The following is a 14843-nucleotide window of genomic DNA, read 5'->3' on the forward strand; positions in this document are numbered from 1 at the left end:
CTCATGGCATTTTTACAAAGTGTTTGCATTTATCTTGTTTTTATACACTGTAATTGCACAATTTTAATTTATAGATTATTTCATTAATTCAACAATTATTTAATAAATACCCACTCTATGCTAAGTCTCAATTTGCATATCAAATGAGCAAAAAAACAGACATAGTCTTAATTTTCTGGAGCTTCCAACAGATCTAATGGACAATCAGCACATAACAAGTGGTATAAATACAAATCAGAGAATTGCAATGAGAGTAACTTATTTGAGAGGATGGGAGAAAAAAATGGTGGTGTGATAACAAAAATCCCTCTGAAGAAGCAATATTGAACTGAAACCTGAATGATGAAAGGAGCTTTTGTGCAAGTATTTGGAGTAAATAATTTTAATCAGATAAAAGATCAAGGACAAAGCTCCTGAGACAGGAATACTTTTAATTTTTTTTTTTTTTTTTTTAAATAATGATGCCCAGAGTTTAGGGAGTGAAGGCAACCAGTGGTCTATGATGTAGGAGAACTATACGGGCCAAGTCATATAAAGATTTCTGAAGATGATAAATAATTTATATTTTATTTTAAGAGCAATGACAATCTATCAGATTTTTTTTCTCAACAAGGACTTATGTGATCTAGTAGATGTTTGTAGAAAAGCATGGTTTCTCTGGGGAGAATACATTTTTAGGAGGCAAGTACAAAAACAATGAAACTAGCTAGTAAATTGTTATAACAGCCAAGGAACAGGTGATGATGTTATAAACAAAGACATCAGTAGTGTATAGGTGAAAAGTGATCAGATTCAGGGTTGCTTTAAGGTATAAATGATAGAATTTGATGAAGGATTTGATAGACAGGAAAGAGAAAAAAAGTGAGGAATCATGAATGACTCTTAAAAGTTTTCTTAAGCAATTGTGTAATGGGTGCAGTAATCTCTTGATATTAGGAGGAAATTGAGAGAAAATAGATTTCTGGGGAAAATCAAGTATTTGATTGCCATAATTTTAGTTTTTAGATTAAATAACCAGATGGAGATATCAAGTAGGCAGCTGAATCCATGAGTCGGAGCTCATGGAAGCGGTAAGGACTTACAGGTACAAATTTTAGGCTATAATAACGAGTAAAAGTTGGCAATGTTCTCACTCTCTGGGAACTTACAATTCAGTCTGTAGCAGAGACATTAGTCAAATAAGTAGGCTAATGAATATCAGATTATAAACTGAATAAAATTTATAAAGATAATATATTATCAAAATAATAAAGATGTAGGGGACACATTTAATTTAGAGTCTTCCTGAGAAGTGATGGTTGAGGTCCAGAGGAAAAAATTCAAGATTATTTTACAAAGAGGAGGAAGTGGTTGGGGAAAACTCCTTGTGAAAGAACATTTTATGCAGAGAGACCATCAAGAGAAAACTCTCATGAAAGAAGACAAATGGTAATTTTGAGAGATAAAAGAAGATATGTGTTCAAAGACTGACAACTTTTTCTTCAAAGGGCAAAAACAAAACAAAACAACCCCACAAAAACAACAAAAAACTCACAAAAACAAAAAAAAAAAACTCCAAGCATTTAGTGAGGGAAATGTACTAAAAATAGCGAGCTAAGTTATCTAATGCTGAACAGTCAAAAGGTACATTCCGAAGATCAGCCTGAGGAACTGCCTGGTGGGCCAGTATGACAAAGACGAAGAATAAGTCACTAAAGGAAGCCAGAAACTGAAGCTACTTTAACATGTTGGAATAACTAAATCACATGTGAAAGCCAGTATGGTCTTTTAAACACATGCCTACATTACAAGAACATTTAAACCTCTTGTAATGGCTCCCAGGACCAGAATTCAAGGCAGGAAATTATGTAAAGAAGAAGCCAATCAATTTTGTTGCAATGAGGCTTTTTAAAATTCTATACTTAGCTGTTCAACATTGGCCTTCTGATCTTTAGAATGTTAGGTTCTAAGAAAAAGAAAACAATTGCTCAATCCCTTCCCTAAGTGCATATTAAGTAAATACTCAACTGATTAAATGAATGAATAACTGCATAGAAAACACTGGGCTGATGTCAGAGGGTCTTCAATTTAAGTTTCTATGCCAGAAGGACAAAGATGAGCCAAACATCTCAGGGGACCAGAGCTCCTTTGGAAACCATGCACCAAAGGTCTCATGTATAAATAATCCTCTGTACCTATTATCAAGGAAGAAAAATTATTTGTTGGCTATGTCATTGGAGCCGGTTAAAACAGGAACACCGTCACTAAATATTATTTGGAGGAAAAATACACTTGGAGACAGCACCAAATGGAAAATGATGGGTATGAAGTGACTGTTTAAATGAATTTGTGATATTCAAGCTCAAAAGATTAGTGTTCACTTTAACTGCTTCATGAACTAGGAGGAGGACAACAATAATAATTTTGAGAACCTCAGCTCTCAATTTTACAGGTACAGCATCTCACCAGCATTGCTGGGAAAATGTCCCGGGCAGCATATCTTTTCTGGAAATTACCTTTCTACTCTAGTCTATTTGTTTTTTTACATGTGGCTTCTAAGTATAGCTCTGCACCCTGCCAGTCGATTAATAATGGCTCTTAAATGATATCTGGAAAAAGACCATTCTCTTCCAGACAGCAGATCATATGATTCTAAAGAACAGAATTGCTTGGCTATATTTTACAAAGTTATAAACTTTTAGAATCATTTTATTTACTTCAAAATGCCATTTAACTCATTTAAAATTGGATCATTTCCTTTGAAATATACACTCTTGCTGCCTGGAAGACGCATTTCAGTTCCAGCACGATGGCTTCAGGAAGCCCTAGCATGAATTCCTCATCCTTCCTGCTTACAGGATTCTCTGGTCTGGAGCAGCAATATCACTGGATCTCCATTCCCTTCTCCGCCATCTATGCCATAGTGCTTCTGGGAAACTGCCTGGTGCTGCACGTGATCCGGACCGAGCCGAGCCTGCACCAGCCCATGTTCTACTTCCTGGCCATGCTGGCCCTCACTGACCTGTGCATGGGGCTGTCCACAGTGCACACAGTGCTGGGGGTCCTGTGGGGGCTCAGCCAGGAAGTCAGCCTGGATGCCTGCATCGCACAGACTTATTTCATCCATGGTTTGTCCTTCATGGAGTCCTCTGTCCTCCTTGCGATGGCCTTTGACCGCTACATTGCCATTTGTCACCCACTACACTACTCCTCCATAACAAAATCATGAAAATCGGGATGGCAATCTTATGTAGGAGTACTTTACTCATATCTCCCGCCATCATCCTCCTAAAGTTCTTAAATTATTGCCGTCCCCACATCCTCTCCCACTCTTTCTGCCTGCACCAGGACCTTCTCCGCCTAGCCTGCTCAGACATTCGATTCAATAGCTCCTATGCCCTGATGCTGGTCATTTGCACAGTATTGTTGGATGCTCTTCTTATTTTTTTCTCCTATGTCCTGATTCTTAAGTCAGTCCTGGCAATTGCCTCTCAAGAGGAACGGTATAAATCATTTCAGACATGCATCTCCCATACCTGTGCTGTCCTCGTGTTCTACAACCCCATCGTTAGCTTAACTATGGTGCACCGTTTTGGGAAGCATCTCTCCCCCATGGCCCATGGTCTCATGGGCAACATCTATATCCTTGTCCTACCCTTAATGAACCCCATCATCTGCAGTGTCAAGACTCAAAAGATTCGTAGCAGAATGCTCAGAGTTTTTTCTCTGAAAATATAGTGATATATTCAGGCCTTTTAAAAAACAAAAAAGGACAAAAATGATAAGTACACAAAAATCAATATAAAAATAAATTTTATTAGAATTAGAGATTTTGCCCTGAGTCTATGATTCTTGATTTTAAAATGCATTTTAAATGTAGTCAGAGAATGACCTACAAATACATCTCATTTTAACCTATATCCTGGAAGTGAGTTGTTATTATTCAATGTCTTGACACTGCATAATCATCTCTCCTCACAACTGACTCAATCTTGGGGAAGCAGGGGCCTCTGCAATAACAGGATATGTATTCCAGCAGGCAGTCATGATGGAAGACTGACGGGAACTTAATGTTGAGTTAAAGGAATAGAGTTACATGTCTGATACACCTGAGTGGTTGGTCTGAGAGTCATGTTTAACATGGTGAGTTGGGGGGTTCATTTGAGAACTTTATACTATGAATATCTGTACCTAAAATTATGGCAATTTATAGAACATGAACCAACAAAGTTGGAAATAATGGCTGTGAAGATTTCTGGTGTATTCTCAGAAATTACAGGCTATTTTAGAACTATATAATTATACTAGCATGATGAGATTTATGAAGAACTTCAGAATGTTTATAATTCATGACTAAATGGAACGAGGTCAGCCAAAGGAAGGGAGATGAGTAAAGGTAGCAGATAAAAGTAAATTTCTGATAATTACTGGGTTTTACACAGAAACAAACAGGTTTAGAAAGTTTGTACTTTGGATTGTTTGTTTTATAAAGTCCTCTAGTTTGGGGAACTAACTTGAAAAATAACTAAACCTTTTCCTAGGGAGAAAGGCCATTTTTGAGTAATTAGCCCAGGTCCTGACATTGATAATACAGTGACTTATCGCAGGTCTTAAAAATGCAATCTAGCCTTCACAGCCTTTTGAGAAACTAGGTAGAGACATTCTTCCATAGATTCCAGACAGCCAGCTTCTGAGGAATAAGAAGGCTGTTATCCATGAAGTAATTAATTCTGGGGCTGTTGTCAATGTGGTGGCCTGAAGAGCCAGTGAGAAATAGTAACCTTACAGGAGTTAACCAAACTTCATTATAAGGCTACTGTAAGGCTACTGTCCAGCTTGGGTGGGAAACACGACTAAGATAGCCACAGTGAGTTCAGGGAAACACACGTTCTCTGCTTGTTGCTTTTGTTACTAGGTAGACTGCAATATCATTAACACTGCTCCCTAAATGTAGTCATAACTAATAAGAAGGATGCTAAAGGATATTCCATATTTAGGGGATTTGTAGGATTATTCTCTGTAAAATTTGACTCAAAAGAAAAGACTAACCGATACTGGTATTTGTGTAATCCCTCACTGAATTGGGTAGGCTTGCTAACCGACAGAAGCAGGATGCGGTAAATCAGAAGGTCTAGGCTGAGTTGGATTCATTTTGCTCTCACATAAAAAAGCTAAGGTTAAGAATGGGAAAGATTGGTGATCACTAGATTTGAGAAAACATGTTTTTAATAAAAATAATCTGCTCGTAATAAATCTACAAGCAGATGTTCACTATACACTATACTAATTTTCCAAGGCCTATCAAAAGTTTATTGTTAAATAGACTTAGAAGATTTTTACCTGAGGCTGTGTGTTGTTCCCTAGGATATTTGTGACCCCACTATTTGAAAAAGGGAGAATGCTCTAGAGTAATGAACAAAGACCTCTAGATGAGAGAAATGAAAATAGATCCATTTTCTAGAATGGAAATTTAAAATATAATACTTGACCCAGTCAAGAAATCCTTTGCAAGGGAAATAGGTGTCCTAAAGCTTTTCCACCAAAAGTGTGGTTTCCGGTCCTGCAGCCTTAGGGCCATATGGGAGCTAGTAGGAAATGCAGCATCTTGAGCTCCAGTCCAGCCCTACTGAATCAGAATTTATATTAGTTTTAGTTTTGAGGACGCTGGTAATGTTCTTCTTCTTGGTCAGTGTTGGTTATAAGCTTTTGTAATTTTGTGCCAATTACTCTAGCTGTCTCATTATTTATGCACTTTTCTGTGCTTAGTATAATAATAAAATACGAATTTAAGAAATATGAAAGTGTCAATTTACAGGTAAACCTGAAAGATTAAAAATATATTTTTATTTCTGCTACTTTCTATAATCCACTAAAGCTATAGGTGTACACACAGAGACATTGTGAAAGGGAATGATAGCAGTGTATACACAAACAAATTTCATAAATATAGAACTCTTATATAGGATTCTCAAGAGACAAAACAGGTATGTAAATCTAAAATCTAGGTACTTACAGGACATACTAATGAGAAGAAAAAATGATCTGCATAGAACAATCCTGGAAAAACACAGGGGTGGGAATGAGACAGGTAGAAATGTGAACATTTGTGTGAGATTCCTTACCTAAAGTATTCAGAAATCCACTTTTTAATTCTGGCAAAACGATTCATTTCTATAGTAACTGATTCAAATATGGTCCACATATTACGTACAAAGGATGCTAGGACTGAGGTGTCATACATAAAAGAGAAAAATAATGTAAAATAATACACGTTGAGTATTGAAGCTCATGGAAAACTTTTCCCCACCCGTCTCCTAAAATACTAAACGGACTGCTATTCCACATCTAGGGGATTTATAGGATTATTCTCTGTAAAAACTGTTTCAAAAGAAAAGACAGATGGATATTGGTATTTTAGTAATCCCTCACTGAATTGGGTAGGCTCCTCCTCATCAGCCTACAAAGTAACTGATAACTTGATAACAAATCCCATCGTGTTCATAGAAATCCGTACTTGATTCTTGGTTCCTCTCCATGAAACATGGATGGACAGCCAAAAATTACCAGGGATCTGATTTAATCCACCAATACAAAAACCACAAGTCCAAAATAAATTTTAAGGAAGAAAATTGACTGGGTGGAGCAGAGCTTATTCAGAGCAGAAAATAAAACTGAAAAAAAAATGTACATGAATAATACTCTTAATGAAATACTCAGTTATATTGGATCCCTGATATAAGAACAAAATACTATTGATAAGAAATAATTAGATAACACAGAATATTATTTTTAAATTAAACAACAATATGAGAAAACCAATAGAAGTCTCAGGGGATAGATTTAAGGAAGCAGAACAAAGTGTTAAATATAAGGACTGAGAGAAAAAAACACATAGGATCAATCCAAGAACACCAATGTCTTACTACAGAAGTTATAGAAAGACGGGGAAGACAAGATGGGTACTAGATTTATCAGGGTGATCACGTCGTAAGTTATATAAATGTCTATGTTGTATACTTGGAAATAATGTAACAGTATATGCCAACTGTAATTGAAAATATATATATATATATATATATTTAAAGGTAAAACAAAAATTGAAAAAAGTATATATATACACACACACACACACACATATATATATTTAAAGGTAAAACAAAACAAAAAAAACACCAACACACAAAAAAAAATGTATAGGAGAAATTTGTTAGAATTAGGAATTTATTAGGAAATTATATAAGACTTTTCCTAGAACAAAGAACACAAATTGAGAGTATCACGAAGTACACTCGGGGTGGAGGGGCGGAGAGTATATATATGTAATTTCATAATAAGTTAAGAGAATGAAAAAACAAGCCATAGATTGGCAGAAAACATTTGCAAACTACATATCTAATAAAGGACTTGTATCCCAAATATGCAAAGAACTTCTAAAACTCAACAATAAGAAAATAAATAACTCAGTTAAAAACTGGATAAAAGATCTGAATGGGCACTTCACCAAAGAAGATATACAAATAGCAATAATCATATGAAAAGATGCTCAATATCACTGGTCATTAGGGAATTGCAAATTAAAACAACAATGAGATATCACTACACACCTATTAAAATGGCTAAAATCCAAAACACCGATAATACCAAATGCTGGTGAGAATGTGGAGCAATAGGGACTCTCATTCATTGTTGGTGGGAATGCAAAAGAGTACAGCCACTCTGGAAAAGAGTTTGGCAGTTTCTCACAAAACTAAATATTGTTCTGCCAAATAATCCAGCAATTGTACTCCTAGATATTTTACCCAAAGGAGTTGGAAACTTATGTCCACACTAAGATATGCACAGAATGTTTATAACAGCTTTATTTATAATTGCAAAAATTGGAAACAACTAAGATGAATGGATAAATACACTATAGTACATTCATACAAAGTAATGTTATTCTTTTATTAAAAACGGAGAGAATTATCAAGCTGTGAAAAGACATGGAAGAAGCTTAAAAGCACATTGCTAAGGGAGAAGAGCCATCTCGAGATGGCTACATATTTATATGACTTGAACCATATGACGTTCTGGAAAAGGCAAAGCTATAAAAATAGTGAAAAGATCAGTTGTTGCCAGGGATTCAGGCAGGAGGGGAGGGATGAATAGGTGGGGCACAGGGGATTCCTTTCTAGTCTTTCTCTATTTAGGCCCTATAGTAAGATGTAAGGCTTTCATTAGAATTTTTCTCTCTTGCTCTTTGGCAGAGGTACTAGCATCCAGGAATCTCTCTTGCCTATAAAACAGCTACGTAGGGGCAGCTTGAATAGCCCTAAATGTTAATGAAGATTTAGAGCAAAAATCCCAGCCAGTTCAACATCCTCAATTTACAGGAAAGAAAGCTGAGACCCAAAAAATTTCTACCACTATTTTAGTTACAGAGCCACAATCCCTTATTCATTTTCTTGAAATCCACAGAACTTTAACATGAAGCTTTTGGCTGCACAACCTGACTTAAATTGATGACAAAACCTGATATGAACTGATGTGAGGATATTGTCATATTTATTTGTCATATTTCTTCAGAGCTAAATATTGATATGTTCATTGAAATAATATGAATCTATTTGATTATGAGGGACTTAATAGGACCCCAATGATATTGTTATCTAATATCAAGAATATGACCATGTCATTTTTCTAAAATCTGGAAAATTATTTCCCTAAAAACTGTGGCCCAAGAATTTCAGATAATAGAATATCTGTAAGAGATACTAAATGTACTGAAGGTCATGGATAATAATTAATCCATCTGTGGAAGATATTACTGGAGATGGGTTTTAAACTGGTAACAGTTTACTGCCTTCTTGCTTATTATATGTATCTTGAAATATTATCTATCAAAACTTTTTTATCCAAGGAGGAAAGCATAGCTACTTCAAGAAGAAAATATGTATCTGAAATCATTATCTACCAAAAGCTTTCGATCAAAACAATAATGCTTAACTCTTCAAGGGGATGAGACAATCAAAATTTGAGAGTATCAGAATCAAATATCAGTAGATCCTACAGCCTCCGTCTATGGATCCTATTCTTTGTTTTTCTGGTCACTATCAGATGTGGAGGCCAATTTCTATTGTCACCTAATTTCTCACTGTCTTTTTCAACCTCTTTTCCTCTACTATATGTTGGTTTCCTTAATTTGTTTTCCAAGGATAGGTAGGATAAATACTGTTGCTTTTTTTTATATCCAAAACCACAAGGGGAAACCATTCAATTAACCACCACTTATGGTTTTAAGACCTTTGGAAGAAAAGCATTTGAAATGCAGGGAACATTTAGTGTCTCTTTCCATTAGCACTCACACTTGTATAATAAGATATAGCTTCTCTCAGTGAGCACTGAAATGTCCAGGTAACTGACTGTGAGACCCGCACTGGTCTAGCATCGATCATCGAGTCAAGGTCAGCTGATGGTCAGTCATCATATTTATAGGGAAGTTATACTAATATAAATGAAAAAGGTTTTCAGGAAGCCTTGCTCAATACCAGTAAACCATGGGTATTTAGAAGGCTTCAGTTGAGAGAAGTTAATGAGAAAACATCCTTTTCTCCACAAATCTCTTTCATCTGCATGGAGTCAGTTTTGAATGCCATTAGTATAATGGGATTTGCCTCTATCTCTTTTTTCCTCCACCTGGAACCTCCTTAATGTGTCCTTTAAAAAAATGAAGAGGATCCCTATAATAGCTGATGGCATTTCTGGACCTCTCTGATGGTATCTATGTGACCAATGGAAGAGAGGGGAAGCTAAGGAGACTTAAAATTTCAAAATAAATAAGATGATAGAATCTAGTTTTAGGTGCCTTCTAAGAAATGTACAATTCTTCCACATATGGCATTGACAATTTATATTTGCAAATGATTCCATGGGAACAGGATATCACTGTAGTAGCATGAGTCTCTGACATATACAAGAAACATGTAAGTATATGTTTACTTGGGTGTCTGAGAGTGCTAGCCAGAGGAACAACTGAACAAATTGTAGAGGGAGAGAAAACAAGGGTACTTCTCCCTGAGGACTATGTACCAGAACCAGCTCTAGGCCATCTCTTTCTATAAAAGGAATACAATTCAATCCTCTGAGGACTAAAGAGGTGCTTAAAAGGAGGCGTAAATAGAGAGTTCCAGATTCTTATGTGTGTTTTGGGCATCTCCTTGCTTTTATTTTTTTCTCCACTCAACCAGTTAAATATCTTCAGGATCACAGAAAATATAGGTAAGTAAATTGAGTTATGCTCAGTGAAGACATGTAGAAAAAGACACCAGGAAAAGAAAAAAAAAACAACAACAAACAGAAATCAGGAAACTGTAGAAGCTGCTCATTTTTCCTAGGACTTAATCATCCTGTCTTTTCCTCAAACCTGACCTGTGATGTATTGAACGTGGATCTAACTCCAAACTTGATCTGCAATTGTAGCCTGTCTTTATGCTCTTTTATTAAATGGGTCCTCTTCAAAGAGCACGGATATATATATATATATATTTTTTCCTTTTAGATACGTTTATGCAATGGTCATTTTTCTTTGATATGCTTATGAATGTTGTGCTTAGATGTGTTGAACTTATATTCCAGTAGTTAAATACAAGGCTCAATGGTTAAGCAAATTTAGTAGTTAAGGATAATGCATATATGTACATGTACACAAATATTAGGTTGGTGCAAAAGTAATTGCAGTTTAAAAGGTTAAAAATAATTACAAAAACTGCAGTAACTTTTGCACCAACCTAATATATACAATATTTTTTTCTGATAGAATTTACTTAATATTCATTATGTATCAGGTGCTGGTTTAGGCACAGATCCAGAAGTTGAAACTCAGAGATTCTAATTCCCTTCCTTATACAACAAAGAAGCTACATTGGTGATGGGGCAAGAATACTCTGCTTCTAAGCCCAAGTGTTCATCACTATGTTGAATTGCCTGTGCCTTATAAAAGTAAAATGATAGTTTTGGAGTAAAAATTACCAATTGTTACCATGTGCTCAGTATAAGAAAATAAGTCTTGGCCTTTATGGATACCTTAAACTAGCTCAATCTCTGTTTAGTGGATCACAAGCCTAAAGTCCAGAAATTTAAACTTGCTCAAGCAACAATTATTTTGGTCTTAATAGTAGTAATTTTGCAAGTGCCCTAATTTAATCTGTTGTTGAGATAGAAACATATCTGGTATATGTAGCAGCCATCCTAAAATACTAACTTTAGAATTGACTCACATTTATAATTGATGCTTGTTTTTAGGTATTTTACAAATAAAAACTGAACTTTAAATTAAGTAACTTTTTTAAAATTAAAGTTGTTTGGAGTAACAATTGTTAGTAAAGTTACCTAGGTTTCAATTATACAATTCTGTAATACATCATCTATATACCACATTGTGTGTTCACCACCCAGAGTCAGTTCTCCTTCCATCACCATATATTTGATCCCTTTTACCCTCATATATTACCCACTCTCCCCTTATCCTCTGGTAACGACTAAACTATTGTCTGTGTCTATGAGTTTTTGTTTCTTCATTTGTTTGTCTTGTTCCTTTGTTGTTTTCAGTTTTATAGACCACATTTTTCAATGGTCATATAGCCAGAATATGACTTAGCCAGTAGTTAAATTCAATTCTACGTAGCATACTATTTGTATTACCACACACTGCTTCTGTGTATATATTAATGATTCAGTCAGAATATTCCATCAGTAATACTATAAAATAAGACTATAAAGAGCCCAGACTTAAAAGTTAGGTACCCACAGGTGATAATGCTACAGTCAAGACAAAACTAAATAAAACAAAACAGATCGCTAGTGTCCCAAAAGATCACCAGTAAAGTTAGAAAAAAACTTGCAGAATTTGTTTTCCTTTCCCCCATGTCCATTTCTGTGTTTCTTTCTATCACTTAGACTCTTCTCTCCCTCATCCCTAATGTCCTTATGAAGTCCCACTCACTGTAAGCACCACCTCCATAACTGCACTTCACTCACACACAAAGCTCTGGCATAGATCTGTGTAGATGTGTAGGAGAGAAAATTGGTCTTTTCTCTCACTCTGAAGCATCAAAATCCCAGTCAAAAAAATTCAAACAATTAATTTCAGCTATATGTTAAATGAGTAAACAACTGGTTTATAATTAAAGTAGATCCATTGACATATGCATCTCAACATTTTGTTTTATTATTTTTAAAGTATCATAACCTTAAGTGACATACCAACTTAAGGAAAGTCCTAATGTGCTGACCATTTAAGTATTATACATTCTAACCTGCACCAAAAAATGAGGTCCAAACATTTAATCATATAAAATGATGGATCAGGATATTGAAAACTCAGTTAAAAATAAAAACAAAGGTGGTAAAACTATACTGTACAATGATTAACGTACTGAACTACAGTGGAATCAAGAGATGAAGAGGCAGTTATTCTGACATCTGTGTTTTACTTCAGAAAACAAGAAATTTAGCTAGCTTTTATTTGAGAATAAGGACGGGGGAGAATGGGAGCCATTTGTCATCCATTTATTTTGTATCTATGTTTATATCTATTTTTATAACTATATATTTATATGTACACACACACACACACACACACACACACACACACACACACACACACACTACCCTAATGTTTTATCTCCTAGCCCAACACCTCCCTTGCTTCTATCCACATTCTTTGGGAACTACAGAAAAACCGTAATCAATAAATTACCCTCCCTTTCTTTTATTGAAAGACTGTGGACCCCTGCTTTATAATGTGGAAGCATTAAGTTATTTGCTGCTATGGTGGCACTTGGAATTATGAAGTATATTGTCTAATTTTCAATCAGCAACCCAAGTGGGATAGAGTATTTTTCTTTCACCACATGCTAGGCATATCTATTTAAGAACCCAACTCAGTTTGGCATTAAAAATAGTTTAGGTTTTTAATGTTCATCCTACAATTTTAAGGAATGTGTTGATTGATTCAAGGATCAACCAATTTAAATCAGCTGAGTGTTCTCAATGCCTAGCACAGGGCTTAGAATGAAAGTGAATGGTCAATCATGTTGAAGAGGGCATATGTGCTACATAGCTTGAAATCTATTTTGTCAACACCTATTTTCTCCCATTTCCATAAGCAGTATAATTCAATTTCACATCTGTCTGTTTTACTCAGAGATGTGGTCAGTGAAAAATTTGATGACACGTTTTTATATCTAGTTTTATTTTTATAGCCAATATTAGATGGTTGTTAAGATCAGAGCTTTTAAACTGACCCTGCCTGACATCGAATCTAGTGGGACCTAGAACAAAAGGATGAAGGTCTGTGGGACTCTTTTTTTTCATCTATAGGAACATAACAATATCCATATCCCAGATTGTTGTAAAAGTGTTTTCAACAGGCTAATTTGAAAATTTAATATATATATATTTAAATATATATAATGACATATATTAAACACTTATGAAATGTTAACTATTATCTTTTTCAGGACACAATATTTAATTCTTCTATGGAAGGAGTCAGAGTGCATTTTAAGCTACTTAATCCATCTCATTGTTCTTTCAAGGAGAAGAACATGTTGAGGGAATAAAATCTGATCAAATATCATTCAACTTAAGGTGGCACTCCCGAATCCTTAGTCAGTCCTGTGGTCTTTCCTTAAAGGTACTTGGTCTAGAATATGTGGTCACAGATGGCTCCTTCCTTTCACAACCACACCAATCCCCAGGATATGTGGTATGTCCTGATTGGAATCCCAGGCCTGGAAGATTCGCATATCTGGATCTCCATCACTATCTGTTCTATGTACACTGTGGCAGTTGTAGGCAATATCTTCCTGATCTTTCTGATCGTGACCGAGTCCAGTCTCCATGAGCCCATGTATCTCTTTCTTTCCATGCTGGCCTTAGCAGATGTCCTGCTCTCCACGGCCACAGCCCCCAAGATGCTGGCTATCTTTTGGTTCCATTCTATGGATATATCCTTTGGTAGCTGTGTATCTCAGATGTTTTTCATACATTTCATCTTTGTGGCAGAATCTGCTATTCTCCTGGCCATGGCATTTGATCGCTATGTGGCCATTTGTTACCCACTGAGATATACCACAATCCTAACATCTTCATTCATTGGAAAGATTGGCATAGCAGCTGTGGTCAGGAGCTTTCTCATATGCTTTCCATTCATTTTCCTGGTATACCGACTTACATACTGTGGAAGAAACATCATTCCCCATTCTTACTGTGAGCACATGGGCATTGCCAGATTGGCATGTGACAATATCAATGTCAACATCATTTATGGCCTGACTGTGGCCCTACTCTCTACAGGACTGGATGCAGTGTTGATCATTATGTCCTACGCAAGGATCCTTCTCACAGTGTTTCAGATACCTTCTTGGGCTGCCAGGTGCAAAGCCCTTAACACATGTGGTTCCCACATTTGCGTCATATTTATGTTTTATGCCCCAGCATTCTTTTCATTTTTTGCCCATCGCTTTGGGGGTAAAACCATCCCTCACCACATCCACATTCTAGTAGCCAACTTCTATGTGGTAGTACCTCCTATGCTCAACCCCATCATTTATGGGGTGAAGACCAAACAGATTCAAGACCGAGTAATTTTGCGTTTCTCCCCCATCAGCACATGTTGCTAAAATGAATAATAATAATACATACTGCGTATTTCTGAATGAAACACACACACGCATACACACACACACACACACACACACACACACATTGTTTAATAGTGTGTTTCAAGGAGGAATAAGAATAGATAAATCCATAAAGTAGCCTCAAACACGTTTAAAAAGATATTATCTACCCAAGTTTCCAGTGCATTTTCCAAAATATCT

The 14843-nt window shown here is 35.8% G+C and overlaps 2 protein-coding genes across 2 annotated transcripts; both read left to right on the plus strand.

Moving 5' to 3' along the window:
- Positions 1-2788: 2788 nt before the first annotated feature.
- On the plus strand, positions 2789-3717 carry LOC117029714 (olfactory receptor 51V1-like). Its single transcript, XM_033118914.1, is given in 2 exon segments — positions 2789-3194; positions 3197-3717. Coding segments are annotated over 2 exon segments (927 nt in total).
- Positions 3718-13642: 9925 nt separating this feature from the next.
- LOC117030722 (olfactory receptor 52Z1) lies at positions 13643-14642 on the plus strand. The gene has a single exon (XM_033120937.1). It carries the CDS (start codon positions 13671-13673, stop codon positions 14640-14642), a length of 972 nt encoding a protein of 323 aa, XP_032976828.1. The 5' UTR covers positions 13643-13670.
- The last annotated feature ends 201 nt before the right edge of the window (positions 14643-14843 follow it).

The sequence above is a fragment of the Rhinolophus ferrumequinum genome, chromosome 11 (assembly GCF_004115265.2).
Source record: "Rhinolophus ferrumequinum isolate MPI-CBG mRhiFer1 chromosome 11, mRhiFer1_v1.p, whole genome shotgun sequence".
In the NCBI taxonomy this organism is placed as follows: Eukaryota; Metazoa; Chordata; class Mammalia; order Chiroptera; family Rhinolophidae; genus Rhinolophus; species Rhinolophus ferrumequinum.